General features: G+C 40.2%; 1 protein-coding gene across 1 annotated transcript in view; it reads left to right on the top strand.

Moving 5' to 3' along the window:
* RIMS2 (regulating synaptic membrane exocytosis 2) overlaps positions 1–14,943 on the top strand; it is a 726,314-nt gene extending 711,371 nt beyond the window's left edge. The window contains exons 26-30 of the mRNA XM_042783638.1: positions 7,558–7,699; positions 11,862–11,974; positions 12,292–12,393; positions 13,905–14,044; positions 14,725–14,943. Coding sequence (XP_042639572.1) covers positions 7,558–7,699; positions 11,862–11,974; positions 12,292–12,393; positions 13,905–14,044; positions 14,725–14,943 — 716 coding nt within the window. The remainder of the gene's footprint in view (positions 1–7,557; positions 7,700–11,861; positions 11,975–12,291; positions 12,394–13,904; positions 14,045–14,724) is intronic.
* The last annotated feature ends 235 nt before the right edge of the window (positions 14,944–15,178 follow it).

Raw genomic sequence — 15,178 nt, 5'->3', positions numbered from 1 at the left:
CAACAACAACAAAGGCAAGCTGAATAAAATGTGGACTTTTGGTAACAATGTATTAACGTTAGTTTATTAATTGTGAAAAACATACTATACTCAATAAGATGTTAAAATGGGGGGAAATGAGTGTTGGTTGTATTGAAACTCTGTACTATCTTCATCATTTTTTGGTAAATCTAAAACTATTCTAAAATTAAAAGTTAATTTAAAAATTATTCTAGTATGTTTAAAATATTCATTCAAAGTTTAACAACAATGATTAAAATTTCTTTTAACATCTTTGTAAAACAAAGACCATGAAAAAAGGATACTACGTTTTCAAATTCAGAAAGCTTACTAATACTCCTATTTTCAAAGTGGTATTTTTTTAATGATGTTGAAAAAAATGGAAAAATTTAGGCCTCTTATTTACAGGAAAATGGAGTACTGTCTTATGGCTATTGTGTATGTGTCCGTCTTATTAATACACTATGTTATGTTGTAATGTCAAACAACCTAAAAGTATCAGTGGCTTAACATCAAAGAGCTCTTCTCATGTTGGGCTCCTCCATGTCCACTGAGAGTCATAAGTATGGCTGTACTCAGAGCCCCAGGCTCATGGAGGCACCCTGCTTCTGTGTGCTACCACAGTCACTAAGGCCGAGGAGAGGGACCAAGGTAAATCACTTGTTAAAGCTTCTGCTTGTTTTTTCCTTTTTTAGCAGAGCTGAATTTGTTGTAGTAAACCCTGACAAACATAAAACATTAAGTGTGCAAACTTTTATGTGCAGTTATAGTAATCTACTCATGACAGTATGTCCCATGTTGAAGTCTTACAAATATATAAGTAAATCAACCTCTTTCATTCCTTGATATAAAAATCTCTTGATGGGAAGTTATGTCCCCAGTGGCTATTATGGGGGTGGGGCAGGGTGCTGGAGATAATTCTTTTTTTAAAACTTTTTATTTTGATTTGGGTGAAAGCATACAGAGTAAATTTGTTTTCCATTCAACAGTTCATACACGTTTTGTTTCATGACATTGATTGCAATCCCGCAATGTGACAACTTTCTTCCCACTCCCTCCCTGTGGTTACCTTTTCCCTGTGTCTTTGTTTCCTATACAATCCTGCCTCTGCGCTGGTGCAAATACTGTCCTTCTGATCTCCCATGGCTAATTGTTCTATGGAGTGCTCCTCCCCGGTGTAATTATTCACCTCCATAAGCCTATCAGTTATTTGGGCAGGTTAAGCCAGGCAAGTGAGTTCAATTCCAAGCCCAAAGAGTGAGTAGGAGCCGTAGTCTCAGGGGTTTCACCCGTCTCTATCACACCAATAATGTAGGCAAGCCTTATACAGGTAGTCTCTGCCTGACTTACATTCACGTCACAACGAGCATCTCTTTTTCCATACTGATACCTCCTCGGAAACCCAAGGGTAGGTCACTATGAGTTAGATCCGACTCGACAGCAGTGAGTTTAGTTTTTATCTGTACTTAAAAGTTGGAGGAATTACAGCAACAGGTGGAAGAGACTTAAATTTTGAATGTGAGATTATTTATGGTTTTTAAACATGAAAGTTGTCTTCTAAAGAGGTACTAACCACTCAGGACTTCAACGGTCTCATTCCTGCGAGTGAGGGGATGAATTTCAAGGGTACCTCTCAGATTGCTTCTAAAATACCTTGCGTGGATAATTTTAGGAATCCTAATTTTTTAATGCATACTTAAAGTTATTTAAATGTAATGCAAATAGATTCTCTAAATTATACTTACTCTAGAAAATGGTAATTTTGTATAAAATTGGAAAATAGTGTCTTATTACCTTAAATCATTTAAATTGTGGTTTTCAGCATTTGCCAACCAGTCTTCAACCTCTTTGATTCCATAAGTTATTTTTCGTATTCAAGGAAATCCTGAATCCAAATGAAGTCTGTCTGTAATAGGAGATGAGGCCTTCCAGGTGAGGGTAAGCAGGAATGAGTTCTGAGGATCCAAAATTTGGAAAGAGGTCACTATGATATTGAGTTTGGCATTTCAGAGTGAACCTCATCTTGGACAGGGCTTAGGAGAGTTTCCAAAGTTAGTAGCAGGAAGGACCATTTGATATTTGTTGTCAGGTTTCTCAAAGGGCTTTTTTTTTTTTTTGGTTTTCAGATATTGTTTATGGGAAACTAGCCCTCTGGTCTTTTGTTTAATCAAGTAGCTTTCTTTGAATACAGAGAACCAAGTAAATGAGTTGTCAGACAAGCAGAACGGAATAACAAGGACATCTCCTGTGTCCTGCTTCCTGCCTAACATGTCTTGCAATTCAAGAACTTGATTTTTACCTGCAGACATGGTTTCCACATGGACTTTTCCTCAGATTATCTACCACCAAGTGATTTGGTTAAGTGTTCAACGACAAAATTTGGGCTTTGTTCTAGTTTGTTACCTGAGTATTTTTCAACATCTCAATACACACTCACACACATATTATATATACATGTGTGTGTGATGTGTCTATAATTTTTTTAATCATGGCTAATAAACGTTTTTAAATAATTTGGGTTGGTCCACCTTCAAAGGACTCCGAACTTACCATATTAATATTCTCTTGCCACCCAACAATTATCATAATCATAGCAGCTTCAAACAGCCCCATTTGTTAGTTCACGGTTCTGTGGTTCCCAAGTCTAGCATGATGTAGCTAGGTTTTCTGCTCAGAGGATCATATGGCTAAAATCAAAGTGTCAGTTGGGCTGAATTCTTGTCTGGAGACTTTATTTCCAGGCTTATTCAGGTTGTTGGCACAATCCAGTTCCTTGTGGTTAGAGGTCTAAGGTCTCATTTTCTTGCAGACTCTAGTCCTGTGTAGCTGTCATTAACCAGAGGCCACTCTCAGGGCCTTGCCATGTTGCCCCTCCATCTTCAAACCAGCAAATGAGCACTGAATCCCCCTTATAGCCTCCTCTGCCAGGAGCCAGACAAAACACACTGCTTTTGAAGGGTTTGCATGATTATATTAGAGCCACTGGGATAGTCCCCCTATCTTAAGAACTGTGGAACACTGAATGTGAATCACTCTATTAAATTATATTTAGGCTAAATTACTTTTATTGTGAATGTGACACAAGGTTTTGTTGTGCTGAAAAAATGAATTTACTTTTTAAATAAGTCTGTCAATGAATCAGTAAAGGTAATTTTAAAAAACATGTTTTGAAGGGTTATTTGACATGCCCAATATATTAGCTAGAATCCTTTGTTTTCATCAGATAACAGTGAGTAGTGTATCTCCTTGATGTTTCGTGGTCTTGTCCAGACACTAATAATACAAACTCATAGATGTTAGAGCTAACAGCGATCAGAGATCGTGGGCCCTGGTCCCGTTCTTTTCACAAATGAGGCAGAGAATCAGAGTCAGTCTATGACTGAGAGAAGGCACTGAGTCGGCTAGTTAGCAGCACAGGCTGACCTAAAATACACATTTTCTTATTCTCTATCTGGTAGTAATAATAATAATAGTACCATTAATTGAAGATTTTTTATGTATCAGATACTACTCTAAGCAACTTTAAATATATTGTTTTTGTTAATCCTCACAAAAAAACTATGAGGTAGCCATTATTATTTCATCGCCATTTCATAGTTTGAGAAAACTGAACCACGAAGAGGGTAGGTCAGCTGCTCAAGGTCTCCCAGCTTGTAAATGAAAGAGCTGGAACCCAAAGAGGGCCATCGGACACTGGGCCTGATCTCTTCACTGTGCTCTCCTCTTTCCACCTCAACGTGTTGCTTCTGACGGGACGTTCCCTATGCATTAGTCACAGAGGTAGAGTAGAATGGTCTAGTCTACACTAGGGAGCTGTGGTAGCGTAGTGCCTAAGGCACTTGACTGCTAACCAGAAGGCTGGTGGTTCAAACCCACCAGCCACTCCCCGGAAGGAAGATTGGGCAATCCACTTCCATAGTGATACTGCCTCAGAAACCCTAGAAGGGGTCGCTATGAGTCTGGTCCATCTTGACGGCACATAACAACAACAACAACATTCTACACTAAGCTGCTTAACCGTTGCACCACAATAGGTTGTCAGTTTGAACCCATTCATCCCTTCTAGGGAGAAAGACCCATTACTTCCATAATGATGACAGCCAGGAAAATCCTGTGCGGCAGTTCTACTCTGTCACATGGGGTCCCTAGGAGTCGAAATCTACATCACAACATCCAAAAACAACAACACAGGGAGTTTGGTTTTCTTTTGGTTTAAGCTGCATACACTACCAACATGGTTATATTCTGACAATAACTTAGGGAATAGGAGTAAATTTGGAGTCAAGATTGTGTATAAACTCTGGTTCTGTCTCTTATTGTATGGCTTCAGGGAATTGTGTAACAACTGGGGTACTTACATGCATGTCTTTGTCTTCTTCTAACTTCTTCCCATATCAAATGGGAATTGTTAGAGTTGTTATGAAGAAGATGCATGTAAAAAAGCTGTTTGTACACTACAGCACGAGAAACTGATTGTATTATTTTTGACAAATGGTAGCAGGTTCTCATCACTCCATATTAGCCAAATTTTCAAGTCCCTTTTGCTGGGATAGTGCAAAGACTATGTCCTGAGATCTTCAGGAACCTCATTTCCTTTGCAGTCATATGTTTGCGGTACAAATCCTCGTGCCACATTTTCAAACTTCACCGAAGAGTGTCTCACTCAGTGGTGATTTTTCATTCTCAGAGGCATCCTTCAAGGAGGTGGAACGTTGCAGCTGCATGGAGAGGAAGGGCCTCAGCCTAGTCCTCTCACGTCAGCCCAGCACCTTCCACGATTCTATTTCACACTTGGGAAAGTTGTATTACTTTCTGATAGGGCTTTTGGAGAAAACTCTGAAAATCATAAATATAAAATTAATGAATTCCAAGACTCTGTATCCTCATCCTCCCCACTCCTTTATCATTTTACCCTATTTGTTTTATGTTTGAGTGATTTCACCATCCGAAAGTAGATGGTAGACGTTCTAACACTTTGATCAAAATACTTTGGCGTGCATCTCCTAGTGATAAGGAAATTCTCCTTTATAATATATAATACTATCCACGTAAGAAAATCAACAATGATTTCCTAATCCTAGCTAGTATCAAATCGGTATTCAGATTTCCCTAAAATTGTTTGTATAGTGTTTTGCTTTTGGAAGTTTGTTTTGCTTTGTTTTCCAAACTGGAGGCCTATCAAAGTACACTCATAGCATTTGATGGCTACATCACTTTGATGTCTTCTAATCTAGAACAATTTCCCTACCTTGTTAGTTTGCTTGTTTGTTTTCATAATGTTAACTTTTTGAAGAGAGTAGGCCAGTTGTCTTGAACAATATCCCATGGTTTGGGTTTATCTGGTTGTTTCGTCATTGTGTCATTTGTTATTCTGTCCCCTGTGTTTTTCTAAACAGGCAGTTGGTTCCAGAGACCTAATTGGACTGAAGTTGTATGTTTTTGTCAAGAACAACTTGATAGGCCATAGTATGTATCTCCTATCAGTAGGTACATAAGATTGCCTAATTACAAATGCTACTAAATTTGATCACTTGGTTAAGAGGGTGGTAGCCAGGTTTCCTGGTATGAAAAGTATGTATTTTTTTCCCTTTAACAGTTACAACTCATTTGTGGAATGATTATTTGGCTCCTATCCTTTTCCTTATATTCTGTTGTACATAAGGTCTCTGTGAGTTGGAGACAACTCGACAGCACGTAACAACGTTACAACAACAACATCCATTTCCTAACCTTCCACCTAATGGTGTTAGCGTCCATTGATGATCCTTTCTTAAATGATTTATTCCATTCAACATTGCAGATTGGTGATTTCTAAATTTTATCATTCGTTTTCTGTATTCTAACTGACATTTCTCTGTGAAGAAGAGCTTCCTCTCCTCACCGGGGGATGCTTTGTAGCCTCCTGCCGTTCATATCAGTACAACATGTTCATTACCAATAATCCAATATGTCAGCCTTACACTGTGGAACTGAGTTATAGATAAGTCATAACTTACTTTCATTTTAATGTATTTTGATGTACGTTAAAGTTAGCAATGAATAATAGATGAAACTTAAAGCAGTGTTTCAAAATGGTGACCAAATATTATAAGAGAGTTGGTGAAAATGGATTTCAGTAAGTCACTGGCAATATTAATCAATGTTTATTAATGTAAAAAGAACATATTAATAACAGGTACTGAGAGAGCATATCGTGTGGCTATATCCCAATATAGGGTCAGTGTGGGTAAGAATATAGGCCTGACCAAAAAAAATAAATAAATACGAACAATTTGGACTATAACCTCTTGCTCCTGTAGTCACTCAAACTCCATATTCCAACATTTGGGGCCCTTAATAATCTCAGCTCAGTTTTTAGCTAACCCATTACCACATTATTCCTGTATGTGGTTGGGTCGTAGCACCGTCCCTTCAATGTATGTGGTCATTCCTACCTCTGCACCTTTGCTTGTGCTGTGTCCCTTACCCAAGACACTCTCCTTGCTTCTCCACTGGTCCCAGTCGACCCATATTTTCAAGGCCATTTCAAATCCTACTCCCTTTATGAGGCTCCTTCCTCTCTGACCTCTCCAGGTAGCACTTCTTACCTCTGTGGTACCTGATTTAGTTTCTTGTTTGGTCTTCTAAAGAGTCCCTGAGTGGCACAGTCGGTTAAGCATTTGCCTACTGTCCGGAAGGTTAGAGGTTTGAACCTACCCAGAGGTACTTTGAAAGACAGATCTGGTGATTACTTTACAAAAGGTCACAACCTTTGGAAAAACCCTATAGAGCAGTTCTACTCGGCACACACAGGATCAGCGTGAGTCACAGCTGACTTGACTGGCAGCTAACAGTCACAGCGTTGGTCTCCTAATTGATTTCTGTAAACCCACCTCATTTCCAAACTATGTAAGATCCTTGAAGACAGTGACTGCCCATGACCAAAATTTACCAAGTTCTTTTCATGTGACATTGCTGAGGTTTCTCATTTCCCTTGGAGAATCTTCCAAAATTTTCTAAGTCCCCACCCCCACCCCCGCCCCGGATGTGAAGCTATTATCAAACAACATTCTCTCCCTTGTGTGGCTTTCTTCACCTTTTAATACCTATCACCACACCAAGATAGATTTTCTTGTGAAAGGTAAAAATAGAATTTGAGGATTACTCACCACCTGTTCTTTGTAAATAGCTTGAAGGCCTAGTTCCTTTACTATGGCAAAAAGAAAAGGGAAGAAATAGGCCTAAGGAAATCTGGCATTTGAATATTATAATGAAAACAAAGCTTATTTTAATTTACTTAGGTTGAACCTGTTGTGTTCCTTTTGTTACCAATTTGAGCACTGTTTTAAATGCACGTAAGACAATGGTATTTTAAGCTTTTTGAAGATGTTTTAGAAAGTTTTCATCCCACTCAACAGGATATTGTTTTAAAAGCCCTTTCTCTCTGTCTTCTTAATAAGAACGCTTTGTGTTTATGCAGCTCTTTTCATCTGAGGATCTCAAGGCGTTGGCTGATTTTTGTTGTTGTTGCCAGTTGGTAAGACAAAACTATTACCCTTTTGTATTCTGTCCCTACAGAAGCCGGAGGTAAAAAGCTCCGGAGCACTGTCCAGAGAAGCACAGAGACAGGTCTGGCGGTGGAAATGCGGAACTGGATGACTCGCCAGGCGAGCCGGGAGTCCACTGATGGCAGCATGAACAGCTACAGCTCAGAAGGAAAGTGAGTGAGGCTGGCTGCAGCGGGCAGCTCTCCGGGGCCGTGGCAGGTCTTCTCTAGTCCACTCTCTGTGTTGTCACAAAAGCCAACTCAGAGGCTCTGCGGCGCCATTTTGATTTTCACTGGCTGAGTTCTTGTGAAGAGCACTTTTTGCTCACCTGCCTCTGAAAATATGACATATCTGGCTTTTTTTAAATCAAGGAGAGTAGGTTTGAGGGTAAAGTGTTATGCTATCATGGCAAGTTGCTAAAATGTGACTCTCAACAACATGTGCAAAGAAAAGATTTGGCCCTTGCTTGAAATAATTTATAAAAGCACTGGAACACTAAGCACTCGTGGTGCACCACCTCGTCAATGCTACTTTTGTCACCTTTGTTCTACCTCAGAGTAACTGTTACTAAAAATACGGAATGCTCAGGTACACTTGTGTTCATGCAGTAAATAAGTAGTTTAAAGTAGCTTTCCTTTGAGTCGGCTATCTCCAAGATATTTTTTTTAAAAAAAAGCATTTATGATGATTGTATAGCCCTGTTGCCAGCAAATAAGGAGTAATCAGCAGCTCCTCATCTTTAGATGGGTGTGTAAAGGACGTTAATAGAGGAAAGTGGAGTTGACTGGCCTTGCCCTGTCATCACCATGAGAATATCAGATGTTGAGGCAGCATGTATGTGGCCAGTTCACAGATGTGAGGCCCTAGGAGCTGCTGGCATCGCAGGATGATATGCCCTCAGGATAATTTGTCTGAGCAAAATCATATATATATATATACACAAGATGTATATGGTTTCTTTATATTTTAGGTAGGGTTATATGAGATATTTATGGAAATAGATTAAAATATGTGAATTAACTGAGTATTTGGGGATAGATGTGAGAAATAGATTTGATGTTAATCAAGGAAGTCTTAGAAGAGATGGAGAATCAAGTAAAAAATAAATGGATGCTGAGCACGTACTATAAAGCACTATGTTAGATACTGCAGAGATACAAATACATTTAAATTATAGCCCCCTGCACTACAGGTGCTTATAATCTTAGGGGAGAAATGAGATGAATACTCATGAATTCATTTAACAAATCTTCGCCATACGTCTGTGTTCCAGGCACTGTGTGCTATGACTTGGAGATTCTGAGTCCTATATGGGAGACAGTATCAGTTGATGGTTAAGACCATGGACTTTGGAATCAAACGGGCCTAGGTTTTCATCTGTTTTGTGGGTTTTGTTTGTTTGTTTTGTTTTGTTGGTATTGTTATATTTTAATTGATGAATTGATTGAGCTTCACAAGTATTTATTGAGTATTTACAGTATCCCAGATGTGGTTCTGGGTGCCAGGAATATAACAGTGAAGCAAACAGACCAAATCCCCACCCTCAGGGAACTTGGTGGAGCTCCACTTGGGTGGAGCAGTTAACCCGCTTGGCTACTAACCAGGGAACTTACATTCTAGTGAAGAAGATAGACAATAAACAAGACAAATTATTAAAGTCTATATATACAAGGAAAATTAATAAAATATGTAGTATATTAATTCAACTCACTGCTGTTGAGTCGGACCCAGCTCATAGAAACCCCTCCTTGGCTTTCCAAGGCAGTATCACTACGGAAGTAGATTGCCCCATCTTCCTTCTGAGGAGTGGCTGGTGGGTTTGAACTGCCAGCCTTCTGGTTAGCAGTCAAATGCCTTAGGCACTACAATACCAGAGAAAAATATGGCAAGAGAAGATATGGTAGAGGGTGGGGTTCTGACTTTGTAGATAGGGAAAGAAGGCCTTGGGTGGAGCAGTTAACCCGCTTGGCTACTAACCAGAAGGTGCCAGTCTCTCCAGAGGCATCTCCACAGGAAGACCTGAGGATCTGCTTCAAGCACTGTTCTTCACCGACACACGTAGGGTGAGCTCAATCAACCAGACAGCACACTTGAGTAAAGATCTGAAGGAAACAAGCGAGTCTCTGGACATTTAAGAATATTCCAAGCTGAGACAGTGATGAGGCCCTGAGGCAGGAGCTTCCAAGGCTATAAATCTTTACAGAAGCAGACTGCCTCATTTGTCTTCCACGGAGTGGCTGGTGGGTTCAAACCACTGACCTTTTGGTTAACAACTAAATGCCTTAACCATTGTACCACCAGAGTTCCTTACAACTTAATATGTTGTTGTTGTTGTTTTGTGCCGTCAAGTCGGACCCGACTCATAGCGACCCCTCCTTGGGTTTCTGAGACGGTATCACTACGGAAGTAGGTTGCCCCATCTTCCTTCTGAGGAGTGGCTGGTGGGTTTGAACCGCCAGCCTTCTGGTTAGCAGTCAAGTGCCTTAGGCATTACCCTACCAGAGCTCCTACAACTTAATATAGGCTTTTCAAATTATTGTAAGGATTTGATATTTGCCTTGAGTGGGATGTATAATCATTGGAGAGTTTTGAGCAGGGGACTGCCATAGTCTGACTTCAGTGTTAACACATCACTCTGACTGCTGTGGGGGAGGGAGAGACTAGTCAGAAGGTTGAAATAATTCAAAAGATAGGTAATGGCGGCTTCAACCAGGAGGGTAGCATTAGTGAGGTCAGAGTATGGTTATATTTTGAGAGTAGAGCCAATAAGATTTATTGATGCATTTGATATGAGTAATGAGAGAAAAAGGTCCCTGGGTGGTACAAATGGTTTGCATACAACTGCCAACGTGAAGGTTGGGGTTTGAGCCCACGCAGGAGTACTGCAAATTAAAAGGCTTCAAGATCTGCTTCCATTACGGTCAGAGCCAAGAAAGCCCTGTGTAGCACTTCTACTCTGTAACACATGGGGTCACCATAAGTCAGAGTCGACTCAACAAGCAACTAGCAACAACGAGAGAAGGAAAGGATATAGGAAGGATAACTCCAAGGCTGAACAACTGAAAAATTAAATTCCCATTTCTTAAGATGGGGAGTCTTCTCAGAGGAATAGAGTTGGGGTTTTTTAGAGGAGAGCAATGCTGGGAGCTCAACTGGGAACAAGTTACGTTTCAGGTGCCAGTAGATATCCATGCAGGTGTGAGTAAGTGATTGGAGCGCGTCTATGGTCCGAGAGAGAGGTCCATGGGGAGATGGCAGTATGGATCACCAATGGAATATGGACATATAAAAAAGATAGTGTGAAAGAAGAAGATGTCGAAGGATTGAACTCCCTATACTTAATGGCAGAAGGAGCAAAGGAGACTGAGGCTAAGTGGCAGAAAGAAGAAAGCCAGAAGACTGAAGGGTACAGGAAACAAATTGGAGAAAGTGTTTCAAGGAAGAGTGAGGGATTGATTGTGTCAACTGCTGCTGTTATGGCGAATTAGATGAGTACTGACAGTTGGATTTAGCACTGTGGTTATTGATTAGAGAAACTTAGAGCAGTGAAAATGAAAAGCTAATTCAAGTTTCAAGAGAGAATGAGAGGAAAGAAATTGAAGATGACACACGGACAGCTTTTTCTAGGAATCTTGCTGTGAAGGGAGGAGATAAAATGAGAGACAAAGCTGGAGAGGGAGGTGGGGCAAGAAAGGGAGTTTTTTAAGGTGGAAAACATTTTGTGTGCTGATGGGGATGACTCAGAAGTGCTTCTTCGTCTGTAAAATAACTTAAGTAATAGAATCTACCTCCTCCTATAACTAAGAGGATTAAGTATAATGCCTGGTGTATAGTGAGTGCTCCATAAGTATTGATTGTTATTGAGGTAAATCACTGTCCCCGCCCTCCAAACCAAGGAAAAGAAAGATGCATAAACATATGCCAGTGATACAGTGAGGAGCTTTGGTGGGGCCATGATTAAAGCATTTGACTGCTAACCAAAAGGTAGGCGGTTCAAACCTACCAGCTGCTCTGCAGGAGAGAAATGAGGCAGCGTGCTTCCATCAAGATTCACAGTCTTGGAAACTCTCTGGGGCAGTTCTCCTCTGCCCTGTAGGGTTATAAAGAGTCAGAGTGGACTTGATGACAGTGGGTTTATGATACAATATAAAAGTGTTTCTGGTAGTATATATGGTCAGCCAGAGAATATGGAGGGAAAGCCATGGAGTGGGGCTTGGGAGACAATAAATTTAAGTGAGAAAATAATGGTACTGATGGGTCCTGCCGTAGGAAGGAGACTGGAGGGAGACTGGGCTTGCCTAAAAGTTTAAATCCCACTTGTTATTTTACTTCTAGTTTGATTTTCCCCGGTGTCCGCTTGGCCTCTGATAGCCAATTCAGTGATTTTTTGGATGGGCTTGGCCCTGCCCAGCTAGTGGGGCGCCAGACCCTGGCTACACCTGCAATGGGTAAGAGTTTCTGTCACATGACTCTGTTCTTTTGTCTTACTGAAATTTGTATTCTGTATATTTCATAGTCTTTAATGTCATCAGCAATAATGAAGTATCCTGGAGCTTAACAATGAGAAGTCTTCAACTAATTTTTTCTATCTTAATTCATAATGCATTTTAAAATATGACATTATTAACATAGAATTTTAAATATATTTTAATTTTAAAAACTGTGTGGGAAATAAAGAGTAGTAGACCAAGGTCTTTGGCATACCCATTTTTCTCACTGTGTTTGTATGCTAAGGTGTGTTTATTTCTTCCCCGTACACCATCAGGTGACATTCAGGTAGGAATGATGGACAAAAAAGGACAGTTGGAGGTGGAAATCATTCGGGCCCGTGGCCTTGTTGTCAAACCAGGTTCCAAGACACTGCCAGGTAAAAACGCAAGAGATTCTTCTTTTGGTATTCATAATCCAGGCTTTTCATTTAGACATTTTGTTTTTTATTAGATGTTGTAAACTTGTTTTAAAGTAATCAAGGCTAACAGATGAGTCTATTAAATGACTGATTTGGGGCAATGATAAGTTATGTGCTCATCCTGTGTGAGCATTTAATGAGGGTGATCTTGTGGGGATAAGAATTTATTAAATAAGTACATAAGTAGGAGAAACCAAGGAGCTTTGGTGGCCTAATGGATAAGGCATTTGCTGCTGACCAGAGGATCAGCAGTTCAAACCCACCAGCTACTCCATGGAAGGAAGACGGGGCAATATACTTCTGTAAAGATTTACAGCCTCGGAAACCCAGTGGGGGTTGCTGTGAGATGGAGTCAACTCATTGGCAGTGAGTTTGGTTTTTATTTTTCCTTTTCTTTTTGGTAAAAGAAACTACTACAAATTAAAAATCACCACACTTAGGTCGTTCATTTTGTCACAACAGGTACATAATGTGCATAAGAGTTTCTCTTTGTCCTGGTACTTCATGTTATTCTTCAGTTTACCCAGAGCTTCAAGATTCTCCTTGGGATTCCTTAGAGCTCTAGAATTACAGCAAAAATAGACATAGATCTGCTGCTAGATGTTTTCATTGTGACCTTTACTTCCTGTAATGTGCGTGGTAAAGTAGGCACCACAGTTAGGACTTTTTATCACGATGCCACGTGTTTAGTACTGAAACATCATTACAATCTCAGATGCCTGAAGTCGTGGAAAATGATGTATAGAACAATTATTGAGGATTCTGAAACTTGGTTTCTAGCCTCAGCACCTGCACTGACTCACTTATTTTGAATCTCTTAACTACTCTATCCCTGAAGAAACTTTAAATTATAATATATGTTATACCTATTGTACAGCCTTGCAGTGGTAGTGGAGACAATTGTGTTTATAAAACTCTTGGAGCTAGTCAACCCATTGTGCTGTAAAGAATATCATGATTTATTCGTGCATAAAAATGGTTTTTAAGAAGTGTCTGTCAGATAAATTTCAAGCCATAAAATTCATAATTGGTTGCCTCTTGCCAGCTAATTTCAACATACCATATCAAACCCTGTCCCTATCTTGTACTCCCACCACCACCAGCAAACACACTCTTTGGAGTGATAAATAAGTGATTCGTGGGGATGGGTGAGCAAAATAATACAGATTTAGCGTGTTTAATTAGAGTCGATAAACATTGAGTACATCTCTCTTAGATATTGGTAGACGCTGCAACTATTTCACCTTATTTTAATCCATTGTTCTCATCTATAAAACCAGTTGATGAACTCAGAGGCTGTGCCAGCATCCTCTAAAACTACATGAATGGCTGATAATTATCCATTGTTTACCTAAGGATTTTGCCATAATGTGGAAGCTATTTCAGCATAAGATGTCATACCTGTAAGTTGGACAGGGTCCATTCCATGGCCAGAGCTCCTCACTCTCCTGTGTGTTTTCTCTCCCAAGCACCGTATGTAAAGGTGTATCTTTTAGATAATGGGGTCTGCATCGCCAAAAAGAAAACAAAAGTGGCAAGAAAAACGCTGGAACCCCTTTACCAGCAGCTGTTATCATTTGAAGAGAGCCCCCAAGGAAAAGTTTTACAGGTATTTACTGAATTTCTATTCCTTACTTACCCAAGAAAAGCCTTTTCATGGAGTGAGACCTTATATCCACCATCTTTTTTTCTTTTTTCCATCACATTCCTTTCTGTTCCCCACAGCTTGACATCTTTGGAACTTCAAAGCAGTAGCCAGTGTTTTAAAACCCTATACGCTGTTTTTTTCCTTGAAGTGAGTCACAGACTTGCAAACCCATCACAGTAGACTCCAGTCTACTCTCCTTAAAGTGCTTATGGTCTTAACACTCCTCTACAGTTTTCTAATGTAGGGTTGGATTCCAGCAGTTAGATACAACACTCCCAGTAATTAAACACAGCGATGTAACATGATCGGAGTGCCTGGTGGCATCCTTGCTGAGTTCTTGACTACTGACCTAAAGGCTGAAGGTCCATACTCACCCAGAGGCACCTGAGAAGAAGGGACTGGCAGGCTGCTTCTGACAGGTCACAGCCTCAACAACCCTGTGGGGTGCACTTCCGCTTTGCACACACCACGTCACCACGAGTCAGAATGAACTCGACAGGAACTGTTTTGTATTCATTTAACATGATGTTTGATGTCAGATCATTAACTGAATCAAATCTTTTTTTTTTACAAAGTTTTTCTCTTTTTTTTTAACACCCATGATTATACTGATATCTTGCTCCTTTTTATTTTACCAACAGATCATTGTCTGGGGAGATTATGGCCGCATGGATCACAAATCCTTTATGGGAGTGGCCCAGATCCTTTTAGATGAACTGGAGCTATCCAATATGGTGATTGGATGGTTCAAACTTTTCCCCCCTTCCTCCCTAGTAGATCCAACTCTGGCCCCTCTGACAAGAAGAGCTTCCCAGTCATCTCTGGAAAGTTCAACTGGACCTTCTTATTCTCGTTCATAGCAGCTGTAAAACTGTTGTCATAGCAACCAGCGTTACAAAACAAACCAACCAACCACAGGTCGCAAACCCTGGTAACACTGCATGCTTAATGTTGTGTCTTCTGAGCCTGTTTCTAGGGATACAAAGTGATCCTGTGTTCTCAGAGGAAGTTGCACACATTGTGCCCTAACGACAGCCCTCAGGTGAATGAGCAGAGCTATGAAGAACTATCAGGTTAGGAGTTCAGTGACACTTG

The sequence above is a fragment of the Orycteropus afer genome, unplaced genomic scaffold (assembly GCF_000298275.1).
Source record: "Orycteropus afer afer isolate SDZICR_OR568_19922 unplaced genomic scaffold, OryAfe1.0 scaffold00021, whole genome shotgun sequence".
In the NCBI taxonomy this organism is placed as follows: Eukaryota; Metazoa; Chordata; class Mammalia; order Tubulidentata; family Orycteropodidae; genus Orycteropus; species Orycteropus afer.
This window is presented reverse-complemented; position numbering and strand designations above follow the sequence as displayed.